This window comes from Hipposideros armiger, unplaced genomic scaffold, assembly GCF_001890085.2.
Source record: "Hipposideros armiger isolate ML-2016 unplaced genomic scaffold, ASM189008v1 scaffold_311, whole genome shotgun sequence".
In the NCBI taxonomy this organism is placed as follows: domain Eukaryota; kingdom Metazoa; phylum Chordata; class Mammalia; order Chiroptera; family Hipposideridae; genus Hipposideros; species Hipposideros armiger.
This window is the reverse complement of record NW_017731661.1, coordinates 1,040,019-1,056,070: the sequence shown is the minus strand read 5'-3', so window position 1 is coordinate 1,056,070 and position 16,052 is coordinate 1,040,019. Positions and strand designations below refer to the sequence as shown.

Below are 16,052 nucleotides of genomic sequence, written 5' to 3'. Positions count from 1 at the left end.
TGAAAGGGTCGTTCGACCCCCAAAGGGGTCGCGACCCACAGGTTGAGAACCGCTGCTCTAGAACAACATGAAATTCTGGAAGATAAAATGAGACTGTACTTAATATTTAATACTATACTAAAAGCTTCATTAACAGTGACATTATTATTATTAAGTCAATCTCCTCACTTTATACACAAAGAAACTAAGTAAAATTAAGTCTACAGGCAAACTAGGTTAATGAAACCTAATGTTATAAGATATTACAAATATACATGCAAAAAAAAACAGTAAAATTATAAGAACAAAATTCCTATAATCACAAGTAAATCCAATTGACAAATAATTGTAAAGGACAAAACAAAGAATAAAGAAAGCACTACAAAGTTTTGAAAGTTTTTCTAAAGCAACTCCAGAACTACTGAATTACTTATTTCTTCCTTCCCCAGGCATTCTAATTATTTTACACCGGAAAAATTTTTTTAAAGGAATCCATCTCTGATTTTATAATAGAAATCATACAAAAAATTTTATTTGCTTTACACAAACTAAATTTATAAAATAAGTTTGCTTCCATAAAGGATAAAAATTTAAAGTCTTCAGTGAGTAAAACAGCAATTCCACAAAAGTCCCCCAAATTTATGATCAGATTGATGTACAAATTTCTGATGTTACTAGAAAAACTATAACTACTGTGTACAAAGATGCAGGATGAGAAACCAAGCAGTAAAATTAAAACTGTATCTCCTCCAACCATGAGGCAGTTGTCCTTTTACCAATTCATATTTTAACAGCAAGCTTTGATTTCTCAAAGCAAGAATTAGTTGGAGTTGAGTTCTTTTTATGTCATTTAGAACAGGAAAAGAAACCAAAAAAATGATCCAGTCAAATAAGGGATTTTCAGGGTAAAAGATCTTGCTCCGGAGTTTTAGAATTCTTTTCAATACAGATTTGGCTCAGACCTTTAATTCATATATAGTCTATGCCATCAATAAAAAACATTTACTTTACTACTAAAGTACATATTTAAAGAGCCAAATTTCATTTTCTCTTTGGAGTTCTCAATTGAGAACATTACATAAATACTGCTAATTTTGAATGACATCAAATGCAGGTTGTTAAGCTGCATTTCTGTAAATAACTCTACTGCAGATATCACTTCTGATATTTTAAATAAGTCTAATAACAGAAAATATATATAACCTCTAACTGCATTTCTAGGGTTACTATAGCAGTTAGATTTCTTTGGTTGTAAGCCACAGAAACTAATTTTGGCTAGGAAAACTGGGAATTTATTGGGAAAATATGGATAATTCAGAGAATTCTAAAGAAGCTGGAAAATCAAGCTTAGAATAGACAGGTATCCAAATATATCATCCCATCAAGACTCCTCTCAATGAGTGAAAAGCAATTTCCCAGAAGAAATTGGGTTGCTAATAGGAAATGAAAAATATGCTGAGAAGGGAGATTTTCAGACAGGTGTATGTAACTTACTGTAACATTCCAGAAATAGTCTTATGATTTAATGCGTACTGAGTCTGAAGATTTCTAATAACAGGCAAAATAAGATTGTAAGAGTCCTATCTTGTAACATCATTAGAAAAATTTTATTTTGTTTCAGTATTCAAATTATTCTAAACATATTCTAGGTCATAAAGGCAATCTCCAACAGCCAGTTATCAATCTTAGTGTATTTTAAACGTCCACAGCTATTTTGACAATATTTTAATTTTACAGAATAATGAATTGTGTGAGTGGTAAACAACATACTAGGTCTATTCCAAAAATACCTGGTCCTCACAGGTCAATGAAGCTATTACAGTATGGCAAGAAACTGCCCTCTGTTAGCAAAGAACAGTGGTTTCCAACTTATTATTGTTGAGTTGTGGAAGGCCTAAAACAAAGTTTTATAGATTCTGGTTCTCGTTAGTTGAAAATGTCAAATATAGAGTTAATTAGGACTGAGAGCAAGGTTTTCTTATCCTCCTTATCTAAGTCGGAGGCAACAAAACAAGTGGTTGTAAACATTTCAACATGAGGTCAGCTTCTAAGGAAGGAACCTATATGTCTAGCACAGAATATTTTGTGAATTGTGCCATGACCCCACAGCTCACTCCTCTGTTCTACTCTATATATACTCACTTCCCTGGTAATCTCATCTGATTTCATGGCTTTAAGTATCATTAATATTTTCCAATTTAATATTTTTAAGTCAACCACCCCCATATTGATAGCTATAGTACAGACCTCTCTCCACTAAACTCCAGCTGCTTTTGCATCATCTCCTCTTAGACATCTAAAACTCAATATACCAAAATCAAACTGATCTTCCCGCTAAAAATCTTTCTCTTATCAGTTGATGACAATTCCATCTCACTCTGAGATTAAAAATCTTAAAGTCATCTTTGACTCTTTTCTTTCTCTCATCCCCCATATCCAATACATCAGCAAATCCTATTAACCCTGCCTTAAAATTACATACTGTATTCAAAGCACTTCTCGCCCCCTCCACTGGCTGCCCATGCCACTGTCATCTCTCATCTAGATTATAATTACAGCAGTAGACTCTTAACTGGTACTCTGCTTCCACAGTCTATTCTCAATATAGAAGTCTTCAGGGTTCTTTTAAAACCAAGTCAGAATATACCAATCTTCTACCCAAACTTCCTCAATGGCTCCCCATTTTACTGAGGGTAAAAGTCAAAATCCTTACAATGCCCTACAATGACAAGGTTTAGCTGATATAGCTCCATTCTTCACACAGCTCCATCACTCCAACAACCCCTTAACTTCATATCTCCAATCACCTCTCTTGCTCTGTAACTTCTCTGAGCTCCTATCTGACTAATCTTCCCTTCGGTAACTCAATCCCAGGCACGCTGGCCTCTTTGCTGGCTCAGACGCTCCAGGCTGGTTGCTCCTACCTTAGGGCCTTTGCAGTCACTCACCTGGAATATTCTTCCCTTAAATATCTATATGACTAACTCCCTCACTTGCTACATGTCTTTGCTCAAATGTCACCATCACAGGATGGCCTAACCTGACCATTCTATTTTAAGTTGTAACTCCCCTCCCCAGATCTATCTATCCCCCTTTCTCAGCTCTACTTTATGTTCCCATAACTGTTGTCCCTTTCTATACTGTACTTACCATACATATGTTATGGTTACGATCTGTGGTCTATCTCTAACTTGAATGAAGATCCACAAGAATCTTTTTTTTCTTTGTTCTATGATTTATATGAAAGACCTAGGATAATGCCTAGCACTTAGAAGCTCAAAAAGTTGTGTTATATAAATGCACTAAATAAATGAATAAACTAGCAAGTAATGCTTGTTTTATATACATTTCCAGTGCTATTTTTAAACAATCAACTTTTCAAGTGGGCTAGGAATAAAATTTTTACCGGCTCTTGCAAAAAGTTGGAGCTGCTGTTTTTGCTAGGTGGGGGAAGAACTAAAAGAAAAGAATTGAATCTAGTATATTACATGTCTCTTGTCTCTCCACAAAGTTAAATAAAGAGATCATGTTTATTATTATTAAATTTCTAAAAGAAAATATAAGCTATCCTGTGAAATTCTTCAAATCAACCTGTACTTATACACTATCCTAAAGTAGCTATGCCCTAATATGTTATATGACTAAGCCAGAAAAAAATACTTTGGAATAAAATATTCATGAGTCTGAGTTAAAAGATTTTATATATTGTTTAAATAAACAAAATTATCAAGCGTTTACAACTTGAGTAATGCCATGGAATTTAAGTGTGTGCTCTGGTAGTCAATACTGCCACCCAATGGCAAATATTAAAATCTAAAACCAAAGGATTGAAACCAAATATAAGACAAAGGATCCAAGAACCACATGCTCAAATTCAATTGTTTCTCTCAATATTTAAAATTATGTTTTGCATATCAAGTTGTATATCAATAAATTACATAATTTATTGGAGTGCTAGTCTTCTAAAACATTATATTTGAATGTGCACGTATCACTATACTAGCAAACTAATGCATTTCTAGTTCACTCATGCAAACAAAAAAGAAAAAAAATTTAGTGCCCACTACATGTCAGGCTCTATAGAAGGGGCTGAGGACAAAAGGTGATCAAAACAATCATTCTTAACTTCATGGAGTTTATATTCCAATAGGAAAGATAACCAAAGAATCACACAAACATAAATGTGATAAATGCAATAAATTAAAAGGTAGGGTCCTATGAAAGCATACAACAGGGGGATCTGACCTAGTCTTAGAATGTTAATGCTGTGAGGCTATTCTAGGAAGAAGTTCAGAAATAAGAAAGGCCTTGAAATAGTAAAGAACAAAGAGCATGTAGGAAACTGAAATAAGTCTAAATAAAGTGTGACTTTATCAGAGGCACTATATAAAAACATCAAATTACAGGATTTACATATTCAGATACTGTCTTTTAATCAATAATGTAAAGGCTGAAAACAACCAACTCCAATCCTTATGTGAGAACTATATCTGAACTGGATTGAAAAGGAATACTGAAAACATAAAGAATATCCTAAAAACATTTAAAAGAATTGAACAATAGGACTGAGCAGGGCATTTGGAATAAGAAAGGAACAGAAACAATTTTTAAATGGCTAAGTAACAGTCTTATACATAATAGATCAACCTGCTTTGCATCTCTCTGGAATATGAAAAAAATGTTTTGTTGTAGTGGATTAAGAAAAGAAAAAAATTGTCCTCAGAAGGCTGCTGGTTTATCTTTTTAAACTGTCTACTCCTACCAACTGTTTCACGTCACAAAGCTTTTCTGAGTAGACATGAGAGAACTAGTTAGCCCATTCCTTGTCAATTACAGCAACAATCTATACTTAATAAAATCTCAATTTCTAAAAAATAACACTTTTTTTTTGGTACACTAGCATGGAACCAAACAGAACAACTAGAGTTAGCCAACATAAAAGAATAAAATATAATGGAGGTAGCAACAGTCTGTCATTTCTAACACAAAGAATCCAGTTCTAAAAAACATATTACAAAAAAACTGCCAGCCATTTAGAGTCAAGATGGTGGAATAGGTAAACTCCGTGCTCACCTTCTCTAACGATCACATCTAAATTACAGCTCGACCACAGAACAACCATCATTGAGAATCACCTGAAGTCTAGCTGAACCAAAGCCCTACAGCTATGGACATACAGAAAAAGCCACTTGGAGACTGGAAGGAGGGACATCAGCCACTGCACCACAGCTCCTTCACTGAAGTCACAGTCAGTCCTCACAACCAATGAGTCCAAAGGTCAATCCCTCCTATTGACATGCAAACAGAAACCAAGGCTCAACTACAACAGGAAGGCACACACAACCCATATAAGAGACACACCTGGAACACCTGGCTCTGGTGACCAGGGAGACTGCACCACTGGCTCCCACAGGACAAGTACTACAGAAGGCCACTCTACTAAGACTGGGAGGCACAGCAGCCCTACCTAATACATAGAAACAAACATAGGGAGGCAGCCAAAATGGGGAAAGAAAGAAACATTTCCCAAATGAAAGAACAGAACACATTACATTAATCAACAGTAGATTAGATGAAGCAGAGGACTGAATCAGCAATTTAGAAGATAAGGTAGCAGAACACACCCAATCAGAACAGCAAAAAGAAAAAAATAATCCATAGAAATGAGGATAGTTTAAGGGGCTTGTAGGACAACATCAAGTGTAGGGTACCAGAAGGAAAACAGAAAGAGCAAGGAGTTAAAATCCTATTTGGAGAAATAATGACAGAAAACTTTCCTAACCTGGAGAAGGAAATACATATGCAAAGCCAGGAAGCACAGAGAGTCCCAAACAAGATAAACCCAAACAGGTCCACACCAAGACACACCATAATTAAGATGCCAAAAGTTAAAGACAAAGACAGAGTCCTAAAAGCAGCAAGAGAAAGACAGCAGGTTACATACAAAGGAATGCCTATAAGACTAACAGCTGACTTTTCTACAGAAACTCTGCAGGCCAGAAGGGAGTGGCAGGAAATATTCAAAGTGATGAAAAACAAGGACCTACAACCAAGCTTACTCTACCCACCAAAGCTATCATTTAGAATCAAAGGCCACATAAAGAGCTTCCCAGACAAAAAAAAAAGCTAAAGAAGTTCATTACCATCAAACCAATATTACAAGGAATCTTAGAGGGTTTTCTGTAAGAAGAAAAAAAACAAAGAAGATCAAAAATATGAATAACAAAAAGGCAATAACTACATATCTGTCAACAATTATTTTAAGTATAAATGGACTAAATGTTTCAATCAAAAGATAGGGTGGCTGAACGGATAAGAAAACCAGACCTTTACAATCACTGTCTACAAGAGACTCAGTTCAGATTAAAAGACACAGAGACTGAAAGTAAAAGGGATGGGAAAAAGATATTTCATGAAAGTGGAAACAAACAAACAAAAAAACCCAACAACAAAAAAAGCTGAGGTAGCAATACTTATACTAGACAAAACAGACTTTAAAACAAAGGCTACAATAAGAGACAAAGAAGGGCCCAGTAATCCTACTTCTGGGTATTTATCTGAAGAAACCCAAAATGCTACTTCAAGGAGGCATGTGCATTGATTGATATGGTCACTGCAGCATTGTTTACAGTGGCCAAGACGTGGAGGCAATCTGGTGTCTGTCGATGGAAGAATGGATAAAGAGGAGGTGGTACATATATATAATAGAATATTGCTCTGCCATGGATGGGAATGGGTTCTCACCATCTGCAGAGGCATCGGTGGATCTGGAGGGTGTTGTGCTGAGTGAAGTATGTCAGATAGAAAAAGACAGATGCAATGCAATTTCGCTTGTATGTAGAATTTATAGAACAAAATTAAAAAATAAATAAAAAATAAAACAGAAGCAAACTCATGGATACAGAGAACATTTTAATGGTTGCCAGATTGGAGGGGGTTTCGGGGTGAGTGAGAAAAGTGAAGGGATTAAGAAGTACAAATGGGTTGGTACACAGTAGTCATGGAAATATAGGGTATATAGCATAGGAATATAGTCAATAATAATGTAATAACTATGTATGGTGTCAGATGGGTACTAGATTTATAGAAGTTGTAGATGGGAAGGGAACTGGGGGACAGGGTGAAAAAGGTGAAGTGATTAAGAAGTACAAATTGGTTGTTACAAAACATGGGGATGTAAAGTAAAGGCCAAAGAATATAGTCAATAATATGGTAATAACTATGTATAGTGCTAGGTGGGTACTAAACTAGTAAAGGGGATAACTTCTTAAATTATATATCTAGCCCTATAGGCTGTACACCTGAAATTAATATAAAATAATATTGAATGTCAAAATAAATAAAGTATAAAAAAATTTTTTTAAAGACTTTAAATCTGACAAAGACTGCCTCCTTAGCTCTCATTTTCAAATATCTCTATGTCTTTGATCATTCCTCAGGTGTCTTAGAAACCAATCTTTCTCTCTTTCCTTCAATGATTCCTCCCTATTCTACACATCTGAAATAAAAACCTCATTTCCCCCCTAATGATATTGTTCATAATCCTAATTACTTTAAGCTATCACTAAATATAGAATCAGGGATCAGGTATGGAGCTCAAAGGAACGAATTTGCACATCATCTGCCTTGAAAGAAGCACAGTATCTCTTTCACCAAGCACTCTACCCTCTAAACATTCACATCGACTCAGAGATCTTTTCTTTATTATAATTAATAATGGTATAAAGTGTGTCTGATTTCTGTATATTTTATAATTTATAAAAAAATCTCTATATATAAACTATTCATGTTATTTTGCTTTTGCTTCCTCGTTTCCATTTGCTTCTAAACATGTAAGAATCAGGAATTTTTATGATTTGAGGCTTTACTAAGGAGAATACGTGAAAGGTCAATTAACAAAGGACAGAAAAACAGAAGACATTATTTTAAACCATATAACAAAACCCCCAGAAAATAAAGCATTTCAAAGAAGGACTGATAAAAGAACAAAAAGACAGATAAATTCATAGAGCATAGTGTTATATAAATGTATTCCCCTTTTCCTGTCAGGACTGTTGAAATAAAATGGAAACAAATAGCACTTGAAGAGCAGTTTGAAATCATTATGTGTATAAGCTATACCTCTATTTCTCGGGCTTTAATTTAATATAGTCTTGATATACCATTCTCTCCTTACAAAAGGACATTATTTTAGTTTCAAGACTGAAATGAAAAAAAGATATCTCAAGGCACTTTTTAGGAGAAGAAAGTTCACAGATTATTCAAATAGCCACTTCATAAAACACATGACCATATAATTAAAGCACATGGGAGAAATTTATATCTGTCATCATCATAATAGGTAATCAAATTTAATTCAATAACTAATCACTGGTATTTTGTGTGGCTGGAGTAACTAATTTTTTTAATGAGATAACATGGGTTTAAGATGGGCATAATTTATACAAGGCCTGAAATAATTCCTTGAAGTACTCGGCAAACTCAGTAACATGTTTTTTAAAAATTAAATCAAGAATGATGAATACAACTGTATGAGGACCACATTCCCTTCAGTTTTTACTTAGGTCTGATAGCACCTATTGCTACTATTGCTACACTGTATTATAATAACACATGATCCGTAACTTCAGAATATGTATTTCCTTAGTCAAAGTTCCTTCTATCAACAGGATTAATATGTTGGCACAAAGTATGCTCTCAGTATGTAAATATAATTAACACAAAGTAAGCTATGGATCGGTAAGTATAAGGATAACAGGCCTATCTCTTCATTTAATTCCACAATGACACTATTTATGATTTTATACTCAATACTTAAGTAAATTAAAACTCTTAAATGTAATCTAACATTAATCTTTAATGATATTTGTAAAAATGGTTTAGAAAGTCTTCTCCAGGAATCTTTCGCAATGAGCAGCTGAAATAATCTTCTCCTTTTTAAATGTTCTATGTTCTTTTAAAAATAGCCACAAGAGGTCAGTCTTTCCTAAGAAGTAAGTTTAATATGCCTCAGTACCTTGAAGATACTCATCTATTTTTGCAATAAACTATATTACCCATCATAAATCAAATTTGAATCCTGCACGTATTAAAGTCAGTGAAGTCATCAAATCTTTGCGGATTCAACAAAAAATTACAGATCACAATGACTGTACAGCTACAACTGAAAAACAGCTTCATATTTAACTTCACTTGATTCAGCATGGGGATTAAATCTTTACCAGTTCTACTTGTGAAGAAGCAAGCTATTAAGAAGTTGATTGTTAACTGAACATTCTAAAAAAAAAACAAATACATGAGATTTGGGTGTTACAAACTATAGCAAAACAGATGAGTGTGGATTCGTATTAAGCTATTTGATATATGAACGTTTCAAAAGCCATAGCGCCATGCATTCTTACCTTGCCAACTGTCATTGCAGACACACAGCTTTTCTCCTGTTAGGTCACAGTAGCCGTGATCTGGGCTGCCGCAGTTGGCTTTACAGTAAGGAATATCACAAGCTTCGCCCTTCCAGTACTTATCACATTCACAATACACTTGACTGGGAACAGAGATACTAGTTGTGCACTTCCCATGACCAGAGCAATTGTTAGGACAAGAATTGATTCTGTAAAATACAATTCATACATATTCAAATTCAAGGTCACTGAAAAATCATTTTGGTTGATGATTTTGTAAGCTTCATAATTTTTATGTTATTTTATGTACTTCATTTAATGCAATTTCACAATGAAATGTCAACTAAACTCTGTACCCTTTACCCCTAATGCAATTCAGTTACATTTTCTTGCCACTGGCCTGAGTTTGTCCAATGAGTTTACCTGGCTACCAAGACTTCACACTTCCAAGGACTACACACTCAACATCTGCAGGATATATACAGTTCCAAGCACAATGCTTTGTAAAGACTTACGAACTTAAAAGTTTTGAATATATATTTTACAGAAAAAAAATTAATTCATAAATACCTGAAACAACATAAGCCAAGATATAACTTGGTTATATAATATTTAAATAGCATGTTATCACCTATATACTGTTACATAGAAACGAGATGTTTGTCAAATTTTGTTTTAAGGCCCTTTAACCAATGACATTCTTTCTACTATACATTTATTCTCCCTTACATACATACGCGAGACAAATAAATCCTATAATAAATTGCTGATTCTACTGGGCTGTCGGAACTCATGACGCATTTCTGCAACGAAAAACATAGAAAAAATATGTCGTGACTTTTCTGACAACCCAGTAGATATTTAGAATATTTTATTTCTGGTGAAAAAGTCTCTGGTTATCATTTTTCTACATTCCTAAAGAAAACAAAATTGCATCTAGTTGCTCTGTGCCACTCCTGTGTCTGTCCCTTTCCTGTGAAAGCATCTGAAAGTCTCTCTGGCTACATCACTTCACCCTGGCACTTTCGGATAAAACAAATTTATATAAAGTGTAAGACACAGCAAAGATTCTCAATAAATACTATTTTTCTTATTTTAGAGGAGACAGTGGGATAGCCACTTAGCTAATCTCTGAAAGCCTCAATTTCCTTATGTGTAAAATGGGAAAGAGTCCCACTTGACAGAATTGTGAAGAGAATGCAAGAACATAATGTATACAGAGCCTCCAGTACAGTCTCTGGGATACGAAAGGACTATGAAAACCTAGCTCCCATATGGCTTTTCAAATTGGGAGTCGAATACCTTGGAGCACAGAGAGGCAGGTGACTGACTCCCAGTAATAATCCCACATGCCTGTCGCTACGAGTGAAATTACATTACTTTGTATTTGCCTACATCATTTACCAACAAACAATTTTAAATTTCATAATTTTCAACCAAAATTAACGTGCTAACAAAATGTCCTGAGACTTAGAATGTATCCTAAAAGAAGCTTGGACAGTATATTGAAGCATGTTATTAAGATTTTACATCACTTATATTTTGAAATTTAACACACTAATTTCTAGCCTGCTCCTCATATATAAGATATTTACAAAACAAACAGTAAACTCTTTGAAGTCGACCTATAAGAATCATTACAATTTGAAATTTTTTGAAATACTTACGAGTAAAAAATGTTGAAACCAGTTAGATTATACGCAGCATCACTAAAAAAATGTAAGAGTGCATAGCCAGATGTTGTGACCACTTCAGGCACAGTTTCATTCCCCCTTATCTCAGGAACAATCAAACCACTGTAAGGGAGCAAAATTGGGCGTTGTGTATATTAATATACATATGACTATTAATCACATAACACTTACTCAAAAATGTGCTTCTCATAATCACTAAGTATCTCTATCACACTGAGCAACTAGAAGGAGAATAAATCAAAAACAAGGTCCCAGCCATTTCTCACGCAATTAGCTCTACTACTGCTGTCAACAGAGGAACAGCTGCTTTCATGCCACCACACTCCTTTTCTTCTTGTCCCCATTTAGGCTCACTGTGCTGCTATCCATCCTCTCATAATGCTATAGGGTGGTCTTTTTCTTAACTCATATATAAACCTGCACTTAAAGCCACCTTGGTCCTCTGACCTTGTCGCTTTACTTTTTGCCACTCGTTGCTGATTCTGATGAAGCCAGAAGGAACACTTCACACCAGCTAAGTGACCACGATGACATTCTAGTTAATGCCATACACTTCCAATACACTAATGGGGGTGTTTTAGATCATCTAAAAATATATACTTTTTATATTTCCTTAAAATTTTGCATTCTCATACAAACTATATTAATATAGGACTATTCCAAAAGACAGTATCACTCACTTAAGCTCATATGCACACAGAAAAAAACTATCTTTGTTGGGAGGGATATAAACGTGCAAAAGCAAGAGTGGTGAGGGCCGGCCCAGTGGCGCGATGGTTGGGAACTGGCTTGGGATGCCGGAGGGCCCCGGTTCGGATCCCATATATGAGGGCCGGTGACACTGCCCTCCACAGCTGAGATGCTGAGCAGCAGCTCGGCCTGGAGCTGGGCTGCCGTGGGTCGCCGGCGACGGCGTGGGCTGCAGTCCCTGTGGCAGTGGGTTGCCATGGGCTACCGTGTGTAGCCAGCAGCCAGCGTGAGCAGCCAGCAGCCAGCGTGAGCAGCCAGCAGCCGCAGTGAGCGGCCGTCCAGAAGCCGGCGACTGATCTGCCTCGCCAGGGAAGAGCGCGGTGATGGTGCCAACTTGGGCCGGTGGGGCGGCGTCCTCCACAGCTAGATTGGGGAGCGATGGGACAGCAGCTTGTCTGTTCCCCTTTCCCCAATTCCCCAGCACTGTTCCCGTCCCCCCAATTCCCCAATAAAAATCTTAAAAAAAAAAAAAAAAAGCAAGAGTGGTGAGTTAGGAACTGGTACTTCTTTTTTAAGCCTCCTTGTTCATGGGGGGAAATTACGTATCTTCATTTACTTACACCAAACTGTCCTCTCTAAATCTGTGAAAACATGCCATATAAGAAAGAAGCTGCTAACACCAAATACAGTACTCAAAACAGTCAATTCCTTCAGACACTGTTAAACTTATTTCTAGGCACCACCAGGAACTGAATTCCCCATTCAAATCATATTTGACAGAATAAAAAATATTATAGTCAAGTCACTTATTTTGCAAATATAGTCTCAAAAGGAAACAAATTAAAAAGTAATCAACTCTTGATGCTTTAATAATTAGTATTACACCTACTGGCTTATGTTTGTGAAGGAACAAAAGACTTATTATAGAATTCAAATTCTATAATGCCAGTCTTAGTTACACATGTATTTTTCATTGTAGTGAGATTATATCAAAATGAATACATTGCTAAAAATAATACTCCCACGTCTTTATAATCAAGTTAATCTCTCTGAAACAGATGAAAAGAACAGATATGTTTGTTTGGTTGTATGTTCATAAGTATTTTAAAAGCATTAAATGCAAAATGGTTTCCACTTCTTGCATAACACACCAAGCAATCTGGACCAACCAACCCTGCCACTGACGTCAACTAGAAAAATGACAACGTTTATAAAAACGAACAGATCAGCTTGAAGGTACTACAGAACCAAGAAGGTGAGCCCAGGCACTGGGGCCATTTCTCCTTATAGGCATTTGATGATTGCAAAGGTGGAGGTGAGGTCTGAAGGGTTAAGAAACTAGGTTGTATTACAGAGCTAAGAAAACAAAAAGTGGAAGCCTGGGCACTCACTTTGACTTGGGACCCCCCCCCCCAAAGACTAGACATAAAAGTGAAAGACAGGCCCCCAGGGGACTGCACTGCAGCATGGGTGTGAGTCACCTCAATACCTGAAGTCGGACTCAGCTGACTGTGGGTTGCTAGTGTCCCCAGGCACCTTCTGTAGGAATGTAATGCTTTTCTAGGTCTCAGATTATTACTACATATGATTTTACAAACCATCATGTCCAGCACGATTGTCCAACACATAAGAAAAAAAATAACACTTCTCCAATCCAATCCATTCTCCACATTCTAAAAACATCTTGCTTATATAATAAAGTCCAAAAAAAAAAAAAGAAAGTCCAACTAATTTAGTGTGGTATACAAGAAAGCAATACTACAGCTATTAAGGGATCATAAAACCTGAGCTCATATTCTGACTCCATCACTGATTAGCTAGGCAAATGGGTGACTCACAGAAACTCTGTGCCTTAATTCTCCATTTATAAAGTGGCAACAATAATACCTCAGTAAAGGGTTATCGTGAGGATTAAACGAGGTCACGTACATAAAGAACTCGTGCACACTGCCTGGCATATCATCAGCATTCAGTAGATAGTACAGATTACTGTTGATTAAGTAATCTGGCTCCTACCTATCCCTTCACATTTCCTATGATCAGGTGACTCATAAATACTATTACCCCAAAATATAATGTTCTTTAATATGACTGCCTTTGTATGTGTTTTCCTCTACCAAGAATATCCTATCTGGTCCCCAGACTTTGCCTATCATTCTACTACGCATGATGAAATTCACCATGAAGAATTAGTTACTTCTTCTGAAATCATGTAGCACTCTTTCAAAACTTGATTGTAATACTTATTGCGTTGTTTTAAAAGTCTTTTTACATGCTGCCTGCAGTGCCTAACTACTATGTAGTGACATAGCCTCAAATCCTTAGGACTTCCCAAGTGATAGGAGTATCTCTGTTATTCATGGTAGGCCCTGCCAGTTTATGGTAATGAGAGGACTCGTGGTGAGCTAGACAGATAGGAGCTGGCCACAGCAGAAAGACCAACCATGTGATTTAAATGCTTGGGGCTTTAATAAGACTTCCAGAGAGAGGAGAGGGACTAGAGATTGAGTTCAGCCAATGATTCAATCAATCATGCCTACACAATGAAACCCCAATAAAACCTCTGTACACCTGTGGGTCAGCTGAGCTTCCTGAATGGTGATACACAGTAATGTGTGGGGAGGTAACACGCCCTGAGGACACAGAAGTTTTGTTTATGATCCTCCCAGACCTCTCCCTATGTGTCTCTTCATTTGGCTGGTTCTGATCTTTATACTTTATAATCAGTATAGTGCTTTCCTGAGTTCTGTGAGTCATTCCTGAAAATTATTGAACCTGAGGGGGTAGCTGGAACCCCTAAATTTGTAGCCAGCTGGTCCGAAGTGCAAGCAGCATGGGAACCCCTGAACTTGCAGCTGGTGTCTGAACTAAGGAGTTTTATGGAGGGGTGTGCACTTAACCTATGAAGTCTGACCCAACTCCAGGTAGTTGGTATCTGAAGTCGCTGCAATGGCCTATATCTTATTCCTTACTACATCCTCCAGATTTATGATAGTCTCTGGAATTCAGTAGGTTATCAAAATTTCGTTAAATAGCAAATACTCACACAACTGGAATAATTTGTACAATTAGATTCTGAATTCTTAGCAAAGTGAAATACAGACAGTTTAGCTTTTAAGTCAGGAGACTGTCAAGTCCTAATCCTGGCATCTCACTTGCTGAAAATAAATGTATGAACCCAGCATCTTATCTACCTTACAACATAACTATTCACAAGGCTCTACTCCATTTTCTATCTATTGTCCTTAGATGAAGGGCTATTCATGGCTACCCTTTATATAATTTTCAAACAACTGAAAAATTAAGTTCTAAAAGTTTTGAGCAATAGCAATATCACAGAACAAGTGTCTAAGCTTTCAAGGAGTCACTTTTAAATAATCATTTGGAAATACAAGTCCTTACATGTTTGTCCAAAAAACTAATAGTTTACATTCCTGATAAACGGACTATTTGAAACACATTAGTTAAATTATACACAATATCCACACTACATGGTCAAAATTTTTCCTATGTCTAATACATTTTCTCCTATTCACAAAACATTTTATAATTTGTACATACACACATAGAAAACATATTTAAATTGATAATGAAGATGCTGCAATTTTAAAATTGTCTGACCACCTGACCAATAAAATATTGTGAAGCAACCAAGTTCTCAAATTTTGAGAATTAATAGACTCACATTCTTTTTTAAACCATTACATAAAGCATAACTTAACCTTTTTAAAAGAATTTAAAGTTTTATTATTTCACTAAAATAAAGACAGCTATAAAATATATAGATACCTGTCTATTTATTTCTTTGTCAGCTAGAATTCACATTAATCTATCCAAATAGTTCATATTCAAATCACTTTAAAAGAATGATCTATAAATGGCAAGAATAAAGGGTATTTATTAAGAAATCTACATTTCTGATACAGTAATTCTTTATCTTTGCTATCTCAATATTTACATGATTATATATATATACACCTAAGTTAACAGTCACAGTATTCAAAATAGTATTATAACTATGTTTGAAATTTAGCCACCAAAATCTCCACAAATTTTTTGGTAGTACAGATCAGTATACACTTAAAATTAATAAATTATATCATTACTTTTCAACAATTGTAAGTTCATCAATTAAATATAATTACTCATGGGGCCGGCCAAGTGGCGCGATGGTTAAGAACTGGCCTGGGACACCAGAGGGCCCCGGTTCGGATCCCACATATGAGGGCCAGTGACACTGCCCTCTACAGCTAAGATGCTGAACGACAGCTCGACCTGGAGCTGGGCT

The 16,052-nt window shown here is 35.9% G+C and overlaps 1 protein-coding gene across 10 annotated transcripts in view; it reads right to left on the bottom strand.

Moving 5' to 3' along the window:
• ATRNL1 (attractin like 1) overlaps positions 1-16,052 on the bottom strand; it is a 625,874-nt gene that overhangs the window by 587,839 nt on the left and 21,983 nt on the right. For all 10 annotated transcript variants that reach the window (XM_019660096.1, XM_019660105.1, XM_019660104.1 and 7 more), the window contains exons 4-5: positions 11,048-11,176; positions 9,381-9,589 (exon numbers count right to left, since the gene is read on the bottom strand). In XM_019660096.1, the coding sequence (XP_019515641.1) occupies positions 9,381-9,589; positions 11,048-11,176 (338 nt within the window). The remainder of the gene's footprint in view (positions 1-9,380; positions 9,590-11,047; positions 11,177-16,052) is intronic.